This window comes from Coregonus lavaretus (genome assembly GCF_964263955.1).
Source record: "Coregonus lavaretus genome assembly, chromosome: 4".
In the NCBI taxonomy this organism is placed as follows: Eukaryota; Metazoa; Chordata; class Actinopteri; order Salmoniformes; family Salmonidae; genus Coregonus; species Coregonus lavaretus.
The window spans coordinates 69,315,516-69,331,709 of NC_139991.1; the positions used below are offsets into that span (position 1 = coordinate 69,315,516).

General features: G+C 45.1%; 1 protein-coding gene across 1 annotated transcript in view; it reads right to left on the reverse strand.

Annotated features, from left to right (window-relative positions):
* Window positions 1–16,194, reverse strand: part of LOC311128264 (DENN domain-containing protein 1A-like) — a 157,445-nt gene that overhangs the window by 52,092 nt on the left and 89,159 nt on the right. The window contains exons 6-8 of the mRNA XM_084160317.1: window positions 14,152–14,221; window positions 8,879–8,959; window positions 1,133–1,186 (exon numbers count right to left, since the gene is read on the reverse strand). Of these exons, the coding sequence (XP_084016443.1) occupies window positions 1,133–1,186; window positions 8,879–8,959; window positions 14,152–14,221 (205 nt within the window). The remainder of the gene's footprint in view (window positions 1–1,132; window positions 1,187–8,878; window positions 8,960–14,151; window positions 14,222–16,194) is intronic.

Here is a 16,194-nt window from a genome sequence, read left to right on the forward strand (position 1 = left end):
TCAGCTGTGCAGTTCTTGACACACTCAAACTGGTGCGCCTGGCACCATTCCCCATTCAAAGGCACTTAAATATTTTGTCTTGCGCATTCAACCTCTGAATGGCACACATACAAAAATCCTTCTTTAACCTGTCTCCTTCCCTTCGTTCACACTGATTGAAGTGGATTTAACAAGTGACATCGATAAGGGATCATAGCTTTCACCTGGATTCACCTGGTCAGTCTATGTCATGGAAAGAGCAGGTGTTCCTAATGTTTTGTACACTCAGTGTATATGCTCTTTATATATTTGGTGATGCTTGAAAAAATATGTTTGAAATAGGCATTCCACAAGCGGTTTAGCAGTTTAGGTGAAATAAGCTGTAGTAGAAGGGGTGTTTGTGTGCATGTGTGAGCCTATCTGTCTGTCTGTCCGTCTGTCTGTCATTCTCCAAACCTCCAGAAGCATTACTTCTGAAGACTACAGACTCCTCCTCCGACACCTCCCCCTGATGACTGGGGTTCAAAGGCACTGCACTTCTGGCTCCCTTCAAACCTCCGTCATGTCTCCATCACGCCGTGGATGTCAAAAGGAGAGAGGCAAACTAACATGGAAGCTCTCCCTTTTCTGCGTTCTGTCTGTCTGTCTAAAGGCCCCCCAGAGAGGGGGATCTGGGGAGGGCTCACAGCCTTAGGGGCCTAGCGAGGGCTGTCTGATTCGCCCCAACAGCTAACTAACTACGTGAGGCTACCGGCGGGAATTGGAAAAACGGGGAAATCAAACAAGATATTGATTCTTCCGACTCCTTCAATATCTCCCCCCGTGAGCTGAAGTGGTTGACTGAATGTCTAACGTTTGTGGGACTAGCGGTTTATTCATGCTACCCAAAGGCCTACAGTAAACCTAAGCCTAACCCACAGGCCTAAAGTATCCCTAACCCTAACCCACAGGCCTATATGGACAGAGTGCTTTGGGGACGTGGGTAGAGTGTGTTCTTTCATATCAAATCAGATGCGATTGAGTGATGTATTTTGGCATAGCGTCAATGATCCTAAATAGATATTGTTAGTGGTGTCCTGTGAATGTCTTCCTAAACAGTGAACAATAAAGAACAGCAAATTCAAAATGAAGGGTGAAGGCCAAAGATACTCACGTTTTCAGGTATGCTGGGTAGTTCCCTTATGTCAGGCACAGTAAAGTAGGAATGCTAACGGGGACAAAGAAACATGGGGGGTCAGATGTCAAATTTGAGAGATTAAGGCATTTTAAGCCGTCGCAGTTCATGAGAAAAGACTAACGCTAATAGGATTAAGAGTTTAACGCTCAATAGTGTAAAGACATTCCATACATTGGAAAAACAGCCTTTTTCAACTTCCTGTTTCAATCTGTTTTCTTACGTTTGATGTCTTATGAACACCACCCTGTTCTCAACAACGGTAATAGCCCAGGGGGAAGATGAAATGAAATACTATTTTATTCGTCACATGCTTCGTAAACAACATGTGTGGGCTAACAGTGAAATGCAGAGAAAAAGAAAATAAAGAAAGAAAAGAAAAGTAAAACACATAATAATACAGTTGTGGTCAAAAGTTTAGAGAATGACACAAATACTAATTTTCACAAAGTCTGCTGCCTCAGTTTTGATGATGGCAATTTGCATACACTCCAGAATGTCATGAAGAGTGATCAGATGAATTGCAATTAATTGCAAAGTCCCTCTTTGCCATGTAAATGAATTTAATCCCCCAAAAACATTTCCACTGCATTTCAGCCCTGCCACAAAAGGACCAGCTGCCATCATGTCAGTGATTCTCTCATTAACACAGGTGAGAGTGTTGACGAGGACAAGGCTGGAGATCACTCTGTCATGCTGATTGAGTTAGAATAACAGACTGTAAGCTTTAAAAGGTGGGTGGTGCTTGAAATCATTGTTCTTCCTCTGTTAACCATGGTTACCTGCAAGGAAACATGTGCCGTCATCATTACTTTGCACAAAAAGGGCTTCACAGGCAAGGATATTGCTGCTAGTAAGATTGCACCTAAGTCAACCATTTATCGGATCATCAAGAACTTCAAGGAGAGAGGTTCAATTGCTGTGAAGAAGGCGTCAGGGCGCCCACGAAAGTCCAGCAAGCGCCAGGACCGTCTCCTAAACTTCATTCAGATGCGGGATCGGGGCACCACCAGTGCAGAGCTAGCTCAGGAATGGCAGCAGGCAGGTGTGAGTGCATCTGCACGCACAGTGAGGCGAAGACTTTTGAAGGATGGCCTGGTGTCAAGAAGGGCAGCAAAGAAACCACTTCTCTCCAGGAAAAACATCAGGGACAGACTGATATTCTGCAAAAGATACAGGGATTGGACTGCCGAGGACTGGGGTAAAGTCATATTCTCTGATGAATCCCCTTTCCGATTGTTTGGGGCATCCGGAAAACACCTTGTCCGGAGAAGACAAGGTGAGCGCTACCATCAGTCCTGTGTCATGCCAACAGTAAAGCGTCCTGAGACCATTCACGTGTGGGGTTGCTTCTCAGCCAAGGGAGTGGGCTCACTCACAATTTTGCCTAAGAACACAGCCATGAATGAAGAATGGTACAACACATCCTCCGAGAGCAACTTCTCCCAATCATCCAAGAACAGTTTGGTGACGAACAATGCCTTTTCCAGCATGATGGAGCACCTTGCCATAAGGCAAAAGTGATAACTAAGTGGCTCGGGGAACAAAACATCGACATTTTGGGTCCATGGCCAGGAAACTCCCCAGACCTTAATCCCATTGAGAACTTGTGGTCAATCCTCAAGAGGCGGGTGGACAAACAAAAACCCACAAATTCTGACAAACTCCAAGCATTGATTATGCAAGAATGGGTTGCCATCAGTCAGGATGTGGCCCAGAAGTTAATTGACAGCATGCCAGGGCGTATTGCAGAGGTCTTGAAAAAGAAGGGTCAACACTGCAAATATTGACTCTTTGCATAAACTTAATGTAATTGTCAATAAAAGCCTTTGACACTTATGGAATGCTTGTAATTATACTTCAGTATACCATAGTAACATCTGACAGAAATATCTCATAACACTGAAGCAGCAAACTTTGTGAAGACCAATACTTGTGTCATTCTCAAAACCTTTGACCACGACTGTACGAGTAATAATAAATACACAATGAGTAATGATAACTTGGCTATATACACAGGGTACCAGTACTGAGTCGATGTGCAGGGGTCCGAGATAATTGAGGTAGATACACTATATACACGAAAGTATGTGGACACCCCTTCAAATTAGTGGATTCGGCTATTTCAGCAACACACGTTGGTGTTGAATGGAGTTGAAGGATGGGACTAATAACAACTAACAACAACAAGATAACTAATAATGTAAGCATACTGTGTCCATAATAAGTATATAGGTTATAGGTTGAGAGCTTTTGTGAAACAGCACAGTTAGAAAGATATGGCATATAGAAGCAAACCGGATGGACATCATGAAAATGATCGGAGAGGTTGAGGGTATGTACAGTTGAAGTCGGAAGTTTACATACACTTAGGTTGGAGTCATTAAAACTCGTTTTTCAACCACTCCACATATTTCTTGTTAACAAACTATAGTTTTGGCAAGTCGGTTAGGACATCTACTTTGTGCATGACACAAGTAATTTTTCCAACAATTGTTTACAGACAGATTATTTCACTTATAATTCACTGTATCACAATTCCAGTGGGTCAGAAGTTGACATACACTAAGTTGACTGCGCCTTTAAACAGCTTGGAAAATTCCAGAAAATTGGCTTTAGAACCTTCTTATAGGCTAATTGACATCATTTGAGTCAATTGGAGGTGTACCTGTGGATGTATTTCAAGGCCTACCTTCAAACTCAGTGCCTTTTTGCTTGACATTATGGGAAAATCAAATGAAATCAGCCAAGACCTCAGAAAAAAAATTGTAGACCTCTACAAGTCTGGTTCATCCTTGGGAGCAATTTCCAAATGCCTGAAGGTACCACATTCATCTGTACAAACAATAGTACGCAAGTATAAACACCATGGGAACACGCAGCCATCATACCGCTCAAGAAGGAGACGCGTTCTGTCTCCTAGAGATGCACATACTTTGGTGCGAAAATCTATCCCAGAACAACAGCAAAGGACCTTGTGAAGATGCTGGAGGAAACGGGTACAAAAGTATCTATATCCACAGTAAAACGAATCCTATATCGACATAACCTGAAAGGCCGCTCAACAAGGAAGAAGCCACTGCTCCAAAACCGCCATAAAAAAGCCAGACTACGGTTTGCAACTGCACATGGGGACAAAGATCGTACTTTTTGGAGAAATGTCCTCTGGTCTGATGAAACAGAAATATAACTGTTTGCCCATAATGACCATCGTTATGTTTGGAGGAAAAAGGGGGTACTTGCAAGCCGAAGAACACCATCCCAACCGTGAAGCACGGGGGTGGCAGCATCATTTACATTTAACATTTTAGTCATTTAGCAGACGCTCTTATCCAGAGCGACTTACAGTTAGCGAGTGCATCATTTTTATTTTTTCATATATTTCATATTTTTCATACTGGCCCCCCGTGGGAATCAAACCCACAACCCTGGTGTTGCAAGCGCCATGCTCTACCAACTGAGCTACACGGGGCCCGTGCTGTGGGGGTGCTTTGCTGCAGGAGGGACTGGTGCACTTCACAAAATAGCATCATGAGGAAGGAAAATTATGTGGATATATTGAAGCAACATCTCAAGACATCAGTCAGGAAGTTAAAGCTTGGTCGCAAATGGGTCTTCCAAAATGGACAATGACCCCAAGCATACTTCCAAAGTTGTGGAAAAATGGCTTAAGGACAACAAAGTCAAGGTATTGGAGTGGCCATCACAAAGCCCTGACCTCAATCCTATAGAAAATGTGTGGGCAGAACTGAAAAAGCGTGTGCGAGCAAGGAGGCCTACAAACCTGACTCAGTTACACCCGCTCTGTCTGGAGGAATGGGCCAAAATTCACCCAACTTATTGTGGGAAGCTTGTGGAAGGCTACCCGAAACGTTTGACCCAAGTAAAACAATTTAAAGGCAATGCTACCAAATACTAATTGAGTGTATGTAAACTTCTGACCCACTGGGAATGTGGTGAAAGAAATAAAAGCTGAAATAAATAATTCTCTCTACTATTATTCTGACATTTCACATTCTTAAAATAAAGTGGTGATCCTAACTGACCTAAGAAAGGGAATTGTTACTAGGATTAAATGTTAGGAATTGTGAAAAACTGAGTTTAAATGTATTTGGCTAAGGTGTATGTAAACTTCCGACTTCAACTGTATATGTATGTGTATGTATGTATGTATGTGTATGTATGTTTGTATGTATGTATGTGTATATATATATTTGCGAGAAAAAACAACATGGGGGATTGGAAGTGATGCAGACAATTACATTGATGGAAGTTACAATCTATCTGCAATATTAAAGCTGATCTACCCCCCCCCAAAAAAAAGAAAAAAAAAGAAACACGTTGCTGACAGGTGCATAAAATCGAGCACACAGCCATGCAATCTCCATAAACAAACATTGGCAGCAAAATGGCCTTACTGAAGAGCTCAGTGACTTTCAATGTGGATGCCACCTTTCCAACAAGTCAGTTCGTAAAATGTCTGCCCTGCTAGAACTGCCCCGGTCAAATGTAAGTGCTGTTATTGTGATGTGGAAACGTCTAGGAGCAACAACGGCTCAGCCGCGAAGTGGTAGGCCACACAAGCTCACAGAACGGGACCGCCGAGTGCTGAAGTGCGTGACGCGTAAAAATCGTCTGTCTTTGGTTGCAACACTCACTACTGAGTTCCAAACTGCCTCTGGAAGCAAAGTCAGCACAAGAACTGTTCAATGAGAGCTTCATGAAATGGGTTTCCATGGCCAAGCAGCCGCACACAAGCCTAAGATCACCAATGCAATGCCAAGCGTCGGCTGGAGTGGTGTACAGCTCGCCGCCATAGGACTGTGGAAATGCGTTCTCTGGAGTGATGAATCACGCTTCACCATCTGGCAGTCCGACGGACGAATCTGGGTTTGGCAGACGCCAGGAGAACGCTACCTGCCCGAATGCATAGTGCCAATTGTAAAGTTTGGTGGAGGAAAAATAATGGTCTGGGAGTGTTTTTCATGGTTCGGGCTAAGCCCCTTAGTTCCAGTGAAGGGAAATCTTAACGCTACAGCATACAATGACATTCTAGACGATTCTGTGCTTCCAACTTTGTGGCAACAGTTTGGGGAAGGCCCTTTCCTGTTTCAGCATGACAATGCCCCCGTGCACAACGCAAGGTCCATATAGAAATGGTTTGTAGAGATCGGTTTGGAAGAACCTGACTGGCCTGCACAGAGCGCTGACCTCAACTCCATCCAACACCTTTGGGATGAATTGGAACGCCTACTGCGTACCAGACCTCACTAATGCTCTTGTGGAAGCAAGTCCCCGCAGCAATGTCATGTAATGTATGTACATATGACTAGGAATAAAGTGACAGATAGTAAACAGTAGCAGCAGTTATAGCATGACTCGAAAAAGTGAGTGCAAAAAGGGTCAATGCAGTTAGAACGGGTAACTATTTGGTTAACTATATAACTAACTATTTAGCAGTCTTATGGCTTGGGGTTAGAAGCTGTTCAGGGTCCTGTTGGTTCCAGACCTGGTACATCGGTACTGCTTGCCGTGTGGTAGCAGAGAGAACAGTCTATGACTTGAGTGGCTGGAGTCTTTGACAATTTTTAAGGCCTTCCTCTGACACTGCCTGGTATAGAGGTCCTGGATGGCAGTGAGCTCGGCCCAGGTGATGTACTGGGCCACACGCAATACCCTCTGTAGCACCTTTGGGTCGGATGCCAACAGTTCCCATACCAAGTGGTGATGCAGCCAGTCAAGATGCTCTCAATGGTGCAGATGTATAACTTTTTGAGGATCCGAGGGCCCATGCCAAATCTTTTCAGCCTCCTGAGGGGGAAGAGGTGTTCTCATGCCGTCTTCACGACTGTGTTGGTATGTTTGGACCACGATAGATCCTTAGTGATGTGGACACCAAGGTTTCTTGAAGCTCTCGACCCACTCCACTTCAGCTCTGTTAATGTGAATGGGGGCGTGCTCTGCCCTCCGTTTACTGTAGTCCAGGATCAGCTCTTTGTCTTGCTGACGTTGAGGGACAGGTTGTTATCCTGGCACCACACTGCCAGGTCTCTGACCTCTTCCCTATAGGCTGTCTCATCGTCGTCAGTGATCAGGCCTACCACCATCGTGTCGTAGGCAAACTTAATGACGGTGTTGAAGTAGTGTGCGGCCACACAATTGTGGGTGAACAGGGAGGACAGGAGGGGACTAAGCACGCACCCCTGAGGACCCCGGTTTCAGGGTAAGCGTGGTGGATGTGAGGGCGTCCCGTCAGGAAGTCCAGGATCCAGTTGCAGAGGGAGGTGTTCAGTCCCAGGGTCCTTAGCTTAGTGAGCTGTAGTCACCTTTTGTCTAGGTGGGAAAGGGCAGTGTGGAGTACAATTGAGATTGCGTCATCTGTAGATCTGTTGGAGCGGTATGCGAATTGGAGTGGGTCCAGGGTGTCGATGTGAGCCTTTCAAAGAATTTCATGGCTACAGATGTGAGTGCTAAGGGGCGATAGTCGTCGCGATAGTCATCGGCTACGAAGAGCGTGATCACACAGTCGTCCGGAACAGCTGGTGTTCTCACGCATGGTTCAGTGTTGCTTGCCTCGAAGCGAGCATAGAAGGCATTTAGCTCGTCTGGTAGGCTCGTGTCACTGAGCAGCTCGCAGTTGGGTTTACCTTTGTAATCCGTGATAGTTTGCAAACCCTGCCACATTTGACAAGTCTCAGAGTCGGTGTAGTAGGATTTGATCTTAGTCATGTATTGTCGCTTTGCAGGGTAAGGATAGTGAGGTGTGTCTCACAGATATCTCATGGAAACAGTGTCTGAAGACTGACGGTATGATAATAAACCCAGCTCATTTACTGGGGGTGGGGGAAGACTAGCGAACAAAGTGATGCACTCACTACTTCCTCTATATTCCTGCGTCCGACGCCAAGCTCACTCTGACAGAACCGTCTCCTCGGAGGCTGCCTGTGTTTTTGGGTGTAACTCTGACTCACTCCATTGCCCGTGAAACGCTTTGAGTAGGCGTCCTAACACGGAGCTCTGAAGCATTCCTAAAAATCCTTCAAACAGAACGGCCTGTGTTGTAACCCATCATGCAGCACAGCTGAGGGATAAGCCTTTGAGGTTCGAGGAAGTGGTGCCCCTCTCCCCCACTCCGCAGGGGTGGAAGCCTTGATGCTCCCCCCATTGAACCCACAACTGACCCAAAAACAGTCAGCAAGAACCAAAGCATCCTCTATGAATGATAAGAACCGAAGCGTATCTCAAAGCACACACTATAGAGGATAAGGCTGTACCTCGCTGACCCAAGTGCTATGGCCATGAGATGGGATACATTTACATTTATGTATTCTGTAACAACAACAAAAACATACTATAGACGTATGTACTGTGTGATAAATGTAGATATCTAAAGGGGGTTTCAACTGACAGGTGCAAGAATGGTATTGCATCAAGAGTCATTGTTTTTCGGCAGTGCTTTTGGGACATTGCCACAGCACTCAAAGTTCAAATAACTTGAACTTTCATCCACTGCCGCGCCTGACCCTACGGCTCTTGGCGCCTTGCTTGTATCAAGTGAAGGGCCCTGAAGTGTGATGATGTTTGCTAATTCTGCTATCTGCAACCTTGCTAATGTGCCATGAATTTTAAGCATAATGGGCAACTAGTGATTGAAGATTTGAATGTGTTGCTCCTCTGATAAGGTGGCCAGCCATGAAGTCTACGGGGAGGTGGTCAAAGTCTTACCACGCTAAGATGGACTGGCACTCCAGGATCAGGGATGGGGAGTGTGTGGAGTGACTCCAGGAGCTCTCGCCACTGACTCTCCTGAAACACACACACAAACAGACACGTACAATCTCACACAATGCCCCACAAGAACCCTAGTATCAATAGCAACTGGAACAAAATGTTTATGCGAGCAAAATAGCTAACAATATCCCCTCCTTAAATTATGGCATCTCTGAGGAAAGAAAAGTTTGTGGTCATACGCACATCCTTAAAAACATACACTACCGTTCAAAAGTTTGGGGTCACTTAGAAATGTCCTTGTTTTTTGTCCATTAAAATAACATCAAATTGATCAGAAATACAGTGTAGACATTGTTAGTTGTAAATGGCTATTGTAGCTGGAAACGGCTGATTTTTTATGGAATATCTACATAGGCGTACAGAGGCCCATTATCAGCAACCATCAGTCCTGTGTTCCAATGGCACGTTGTGTTTGCTAATCCAAGTTGATCATTTTAAAAGGCTAATTGATCATTAGAAAACCCTTTTGCAATTATGTTAGCACAGCTGAAAACTGTTGTGCTGATTAAAGAAGCAATAAAACTGGCCTTCTTGAGACTAGTTGAGTATCTGGAGCATCAGCAATTGTGGGTTCGATTACAGGCTCAAAATGGACAGAAACAAATAACTTTCTTCTGAAACTCGTCCTTCTATTCTTGTTCTGAGAAATGAAGGCTATTCCATGCAAGAAATTGCCAAGAAACTGAAGATCTCGTACAACGCTGTGTACTACTCCCTTCACAGAACAGCGCAAACTGGCTCTAACCAGAATAGAAAGAGGAGTGGGAGGCCCCGGTGCACAACTGAGCAAGAGGACAAATACATTAGAGTGTCTAGTTTGAGAAACAGACGCCTCACAGGTCCTCAACTGGCAGCTTCATTAATTAGTACCCGCAAAACACCAGTCTCAACGTCAACGGTGAAGAGGTGAATCCAGGATGCTGACCTTCTAGGCAGAGTTGCAAAGAAAAAGCCATGGCCAGACTGGCCAATAAAAATAAAAGATTAAGATGGGCAAAAAAACACAGACACTGGACTTTTTCTTTGCAACTCTGCCTAGAAGGTCAGCATCCCGGAGTCGCCTCCTCACTGTTGACGTTGAGACTGGTGTTTTGCGGGTACTATTTCATGAATCTGCCAGTTGAGGACCTGAGAGGCGTCTGTTTCTGAAACTAGACACTCTAATGTATTTGTCCTCTTGCTCAGTTGTGCACCGGTGCCTCCCACTCCTCTTTCTATTCTGGTTAGAGCCAGTTTGTACGAGATCTTCAGTTTCTTGGCAATTTCTCGCATGGAATAGCCTTCATTTCTCAGAACAAGAATAGAATGACGAGTTTCAGAAGAAAGTTATTTGTTTCTGTCCATTTTGAGCCTGTAATCGAACCCACAATTGCTGATGCTCCAGATACTCCATCTAATGGGCTCCCGAGTGGAGCAGCGGTCTAAGGCACTGCATCTCAGACCCCCTGGTTCGATTCCAGGCTGTATCACAACCGGCGGTGATTGGGAGTCCCATAGGGTGGCGCACAATTGGCCCAGGGTCGTCCGGGTTTGGCCGGTGTAGGCCGTCATTGTAAATAAGAATTTGTTCTTAACTGACTTGCCTAGTTAAATAAAGGTAAAATAAAATAAAAATAAATACTCAACTAGTCTCAAGAAGGCCAGTTTTATATTGCTTCTTTAATCAGCACAACAGTTTTCAGCTGTGCTAACATAATTGCAAAAGGGTTTTCTAATGGTCAATTAGCATTTTAAAATGATAAACTTGGATTAACAAACACAACGTGCCATTGCAACACAGGACTGATGGTTGCTGATAATGGGCCTCTGTACGCCTATGTAGATATTCCATTAAAAATCCAGCTACAATAGCCATTTACAACATTAACAATGTCTACACTGTATTTATGATCAATTTGATGTTATTTTAATGGACAACAAATAGCTTTTCTTTCGAAAACAAGGACATTTCTAAGTGACCCCAAACTTTTGAACGGTAGTGTAGGTGCTGGGCTAATAAAGAATAGTACAGAACAAGAAGGCCCGCACACTGTTAAAGCTCCCAATTCACCGCTTTATTGAAACATTTCGGTCCGAAACGGATCTTCATCATGTCAAACAAACTGAGTGCTCACATCCCAAAATATACAAATTTCACCTCACATGACCATTGCGGACATGACGCATGGTGGGTGCAAAAAACATTTGTGTATCTCTAATAATTTAATAACAATGAGATGGGTACATGTAGTGGTTCTAGAAAATAATATATATTTACAAAATGACCAAGTGGGTAACCTGGAAGGCAAGACAAATCAAATTAAAGTGACATTCATGTAAGAAATGGTCTGATATCAAACTCTTGGTTCAGACCTCTAGTAGACATGGTACACAAACGGTGAATCCAATACAATTCTCTTCTCAATAATAGATTATCAGTATATCCACCCCTTCTGGGAGTCTTAACATGTTCGATGCCAATGTATCTCATAGAGCTAATGTTGTGACGAGCCTCCATGAAATGCTCAGCCACAGGGTTTCTCTGGTCAAGGGTCCTGATATTACTCCTGTATTCTGCTATCCTTGTTTTCAGAGCTCGTTTTGTTTTACCTAGCATAGACCACAAATACACTTGATCAGGTATATCACATTTCTTGTGGAACATGTATTGATGGCCTTAATCTTAATGGCATTTCCCGTAATAGGGTGATTGAACATTGTACATTTGTTCGTGAAGTTACACTGGGTACATTCGCCACATCTATAGTTACCGTCCGGAACATTGTCTAGAAAGGTACTGCGTGGCACTGGTGGAAGATCGGACCTCACCACCATTTGACTGATGTTGTGGGCGCGTCTGAAGACCACCCGCCGGGGTTCTTTAAACGTATTTTCTAGTTGTGGATCAGTGCTCAAGATGTACCAGTGTTTTTAATGATGTGATCGAACCGTTTCCCAAGTGGGGAGTACTGAAGGAAGAATTGAACGCGTTGGTCAGGAGGGCGGGGAGGTTTGGTCATGAGGCTGTCATCCTGGGTCATATTTATATAACGTTCCCTTGCGTCATGCAGCCATTCCTCTGGGTAACCCCGCTGTCTGAAACGCTCATCCAGATGGTCGGCTTGTTTGTCATAGTCACTCTGTGTACTACAAATCCTGCGTATGCGACTTTATTGGCTAATGGGTAGGCTCTTTTTTAGGGGTGTAGGAAATAACCAATAGCCTACAGACTCCAAAGCACTCCCAGTACATTGTACTTTGACAACAAAACATATCTTTATCCTGTTAATGGCTGCCAGTATACTCTCTGTTCGCTATCTCCCAGGTATAGGGCTGTCTGCTATCTCCAAGGTATAGGGCTTTGTCTGCTATCTCCCAGGTATAGTGGTGTCTGCTATCTCCCAGGTATAGGGCTGCCTGCTATCTCCCAGCTATAGGGCTGCCTGCTATCTCCCAGCTATAGGGCTGTGTGCTATCTCCCAGGTATAGGGCTGTGTGCTATCTCCCAGGTATAGGGATTTGTCTGCTATATCCCAGGTATAGGGCTGTCTGCTATCTCCCAGGTATAGGGATTTGTCTGCTATATCCCAGGTATAGGGCTGCCTGCTATCTCCCAGCTATAGGGCTGTCTGCTATCTCCCAGGTATAGGGCTGTCTGCTATCTCCCAGGTATAGGGATTTGTCTGCTATCTCCCAGCTATAGGGCTGTCTGCTATATCCCAGGTATAGGGATTTGTCTGCTATCTCCCAGCTATAGGGCTGTCTGCTATATCCCAGGTATAGGGCTGTCTGCTATCTCCCAGCTATAGGGCTGTCTGCTATATCCCAGGTATAGGGCTGTCTGCTATATCCCAGGTATAGGGATTTGTCTGCTATATCCCAGGTATAGGGCTGTCTGCTATCTCCCAGCTATAGGGCTGTCTGCTATATCCCAGGTATAGGGCTGTCTGCTATATCCCAGGTATAGGGATTTGTCTGCTATCTCCCAGGTATAGGGCTGTCTGCTATATCCCAGGTATAGGGCTGTCTGCTATATCCCAGGTATAGGGCTGTCTGCTATATCCCAGGTATAGGGCTGTCTGCTATATCCCAGGTATAGGGATTTGTCTGCTATCTCCCAGCTATAGGGCTGTCTGCTATATCCCAGGTATAGGGCTGTCTGCTATCTCCCAGCTATAGGGCTGTCTGCTATATCCCAGGTATAGGGCTGTCTGCTATATCCCAGGTATAGGGATTTGTCTGCTATCTCCCAGGTATAGGGCTGTCTGCTATATCCCAGGTATAGGGCTGTCTGCTATATCCCAGGTATAGGGCTGTCTGCTATATCCCAGGTATAGGGCTTTGTCTGCTATATCCCAGGTATAGGGATTTGTCTGCTATATCCCAGGTATAGGGCTGTCTGCTATCTCCCAGGTATAGGGCTGTCTGCTATATCCCAGGTATAGGGATTTGTCTGCTATCTCCCAGGTATAGGGATTTGTCTGCTATATCCCAGGTATAGGGATTTGTCTGCTATATCCCAGGTATAGGGCTTTGTCTGAGAACCATAAACAACAAGCATGTAGAGCTGAGAGGCTTGAACAGATGTTCGCCAAAGTGCTCTGAATATATTACTTCAAATGCCTGACTGCCTGTCGATTAAGCTCAACTTGAGTTTAGTCCTATAATGCTTTATTCAAGTCTCTTTTGGACAATGCGCTTTTAAGTTGTTTGGTTTTCAGTATCACCTACGTGTGCAGAGAGTGATGTGTTTGTTAATATTTTTAGTATTACACAGTCAGCAGAAAGAGTTGAAGGGAAAACGAGAGGAGTTGAATGTCACTCCTGTCACTGACATCTCTTTTCTTTTGAGAGAAAAGGTGAGAAAAAAGCTGTCCCCAGACAGAAAGAGAGAGGGAGAGAGAGGGGGAGGGAGGGAGAGAGGGGGAGGGAGGGAGGGGGGAGACAGGGGGCAGGGGGCAGGGAGAGGGAGACAGATAGAGAGTGAGTGAGTGAGTGAGTGAGTGAGTGAGTGAGTGAGTGAGTGAGTGAGTGAGTGAGTGAGTGAGATTTTGAATTAACTTCCACTGTCCTTCAGGAGTTTCTGAATCTCCTCTCTACCTACCTCAATCAAATGTATTGTATTCTATAAAGCCCTTTTTACATCATCAGTTGTGACCTACCTAGATAACAAGGTTCACCCTAGCTACAATGACCACTATTATTTTGATTTAATTGAGAATACTGACCTGGCCTTTGATTGTGTAGTCAGCGAGGATATTGAGCAGCTTGTAGAATACCTCAAACCAGGGCAGATAGCTGGAAAAAAAGAAACACAGTGTTGAGAATTTCAGGGTAACAATCTCTATGAACTGCAGTGTCTAATGCATTATGAATGAATTTATAAAGCCTTCCTCAAACATCCTTATATCGCTTTTCCTTTGTCATTGGTAAATAAAATGCTTCCTATCATCATTGTTAGGTTATATTTCACTTTTTGTCATCCCTTGTACATCTCCCTGGTCCCATCCCACGCCATGGAAAGGAATGTGAACAATAGGGGAAGTAGCTGTCATCAAGACAGTTATATCTAAGAGTGAAAGAGAAGGGAGGGAGGCCTGAACAGTGAGCAGTGGTGTGTCCTCTCCTCTTCAGTGGTTCCTCTTCACTGTCTGGTTCTCACTCACCGAGTCATTCATCTGACAGCAGCTGTGTGTGGTGTGTGGTGTGGTGTGTGTGTGGAGAAACAACATCCAAGAGGGAGCTGCACTACAGGAAATAGATATCCACTGTGCCTCAGAGGACAAGCAGCAGCTACGCATGGAGAGACTCAACACCAGGAAGGCCCAACCAACAACCACCACTCACCCTTGCACCAAAATATGTGGCTACCGGATCAGCATCTACAGCCATCTGAAGACCCACAAATAGAAGACCCCATGGAGGATAATAATTCTCGACTCGAGTGATCGCTACTGATGATGATGATGATGATGTGTGTGTGCGTACGTGGCCAGCAACAAGCATTCAGTGAATCTCCTTTAGGAGACGGGCTCGTCCAGGATACAGAACAGGAGCCCTACTCTCCATCTCCTCCTCTGGCCCTGATGGTGACCGAGTGAAGGAGAGAGAGGAGAAAGAGAGAGGGGAGATCAGAGAGGTATAGGGGCTAGAGAGAGGAAGGGGTGAAGAGGAAAGAGAGAAGGGGAAGAGAAAAGAGGGGAAAAAGGGGAAGGAGGTAGCCAAAGGTAAAGGAAAAAGGGGAAGGAGGTAGCCAAAGGTAAAGGAAAAAGGGGAAGGAGGTAGCCAAAGGTAAAGGAAAAAGGGGAAGGAGGTAGCCAAAGGTAAAGGAAAAAGGGGAAGGAGGTAGCCAAAGGTAAAGGAAAAAGCAGAAGAGCTGAGGAAGGCAGAGAAAACGGAAGTAAGGAAAATAAAAGACAGGAGGGAGGCTGAGGGAGGGGCACTGGGAGATGAAGGAACAGAAAAATGTCTGATAGCAACCAGCAGCCATCTCTCTCCCTCTATTTCTCTCTCTCTTTCTCTCTGCCACACGTCCCGGTCCTCCCAGCAACGTCATCGAACAGTCCTCAGCCCTAATTAGAATGTCTCGGCAAGAGACACACCAGCGGCTGATGCTTGTTGCTTCGCCGGGTGAGACCGGGAAGGGCTTGGTGGCACGCTGAAATGTCACAGTTCCCTCATTACGGAGACAGGTTTAACGGGCGAGCTGCCGGCGACGGTAATTTGACTGGGCTCGTTTTTATTTACATTCGGAGAGACTGGCGAGGTGGCTGATTGCGTTGCTACACCTCCTCCTCGCCTTTAATTGCGACCGCCAGTCGGCCGTGAATGTGCCCGCCAAGAAGGGCTCTCTCCAGCGGCGGACTCGCTCATTACCGTAGCGGACATTGCCACAAGCTTCACCAACACTCCCCTCCCCACCACCCCCCGTTTCAGATCCCACCGCCTACACCAACTGTCTCCCTGACGACTCTGTACTTAATCCCCCTTTGGCCTTCATCCAGGTCGTATTCAAAGATTATATTTCTGTATTTAAATTCTATGAAAAGAGTGCAACTTTGGATTTTATCGATAGAGAAAACAGCAGAGAATAAATTAGTTTTGCCCATCTAGCCAAGCAGATCCTCTATTCTTAGGTTTGAGATGGCTTTAAAACTAGAACAACACATTAGCTCTTTTCATGCTCTGCCAGTATGAATATACTGTGGTACCTGTCTTGGTATCGATTACCAGTAGTGTTGACCGCTAAAACCTGGAGAAGACCTGGCCAA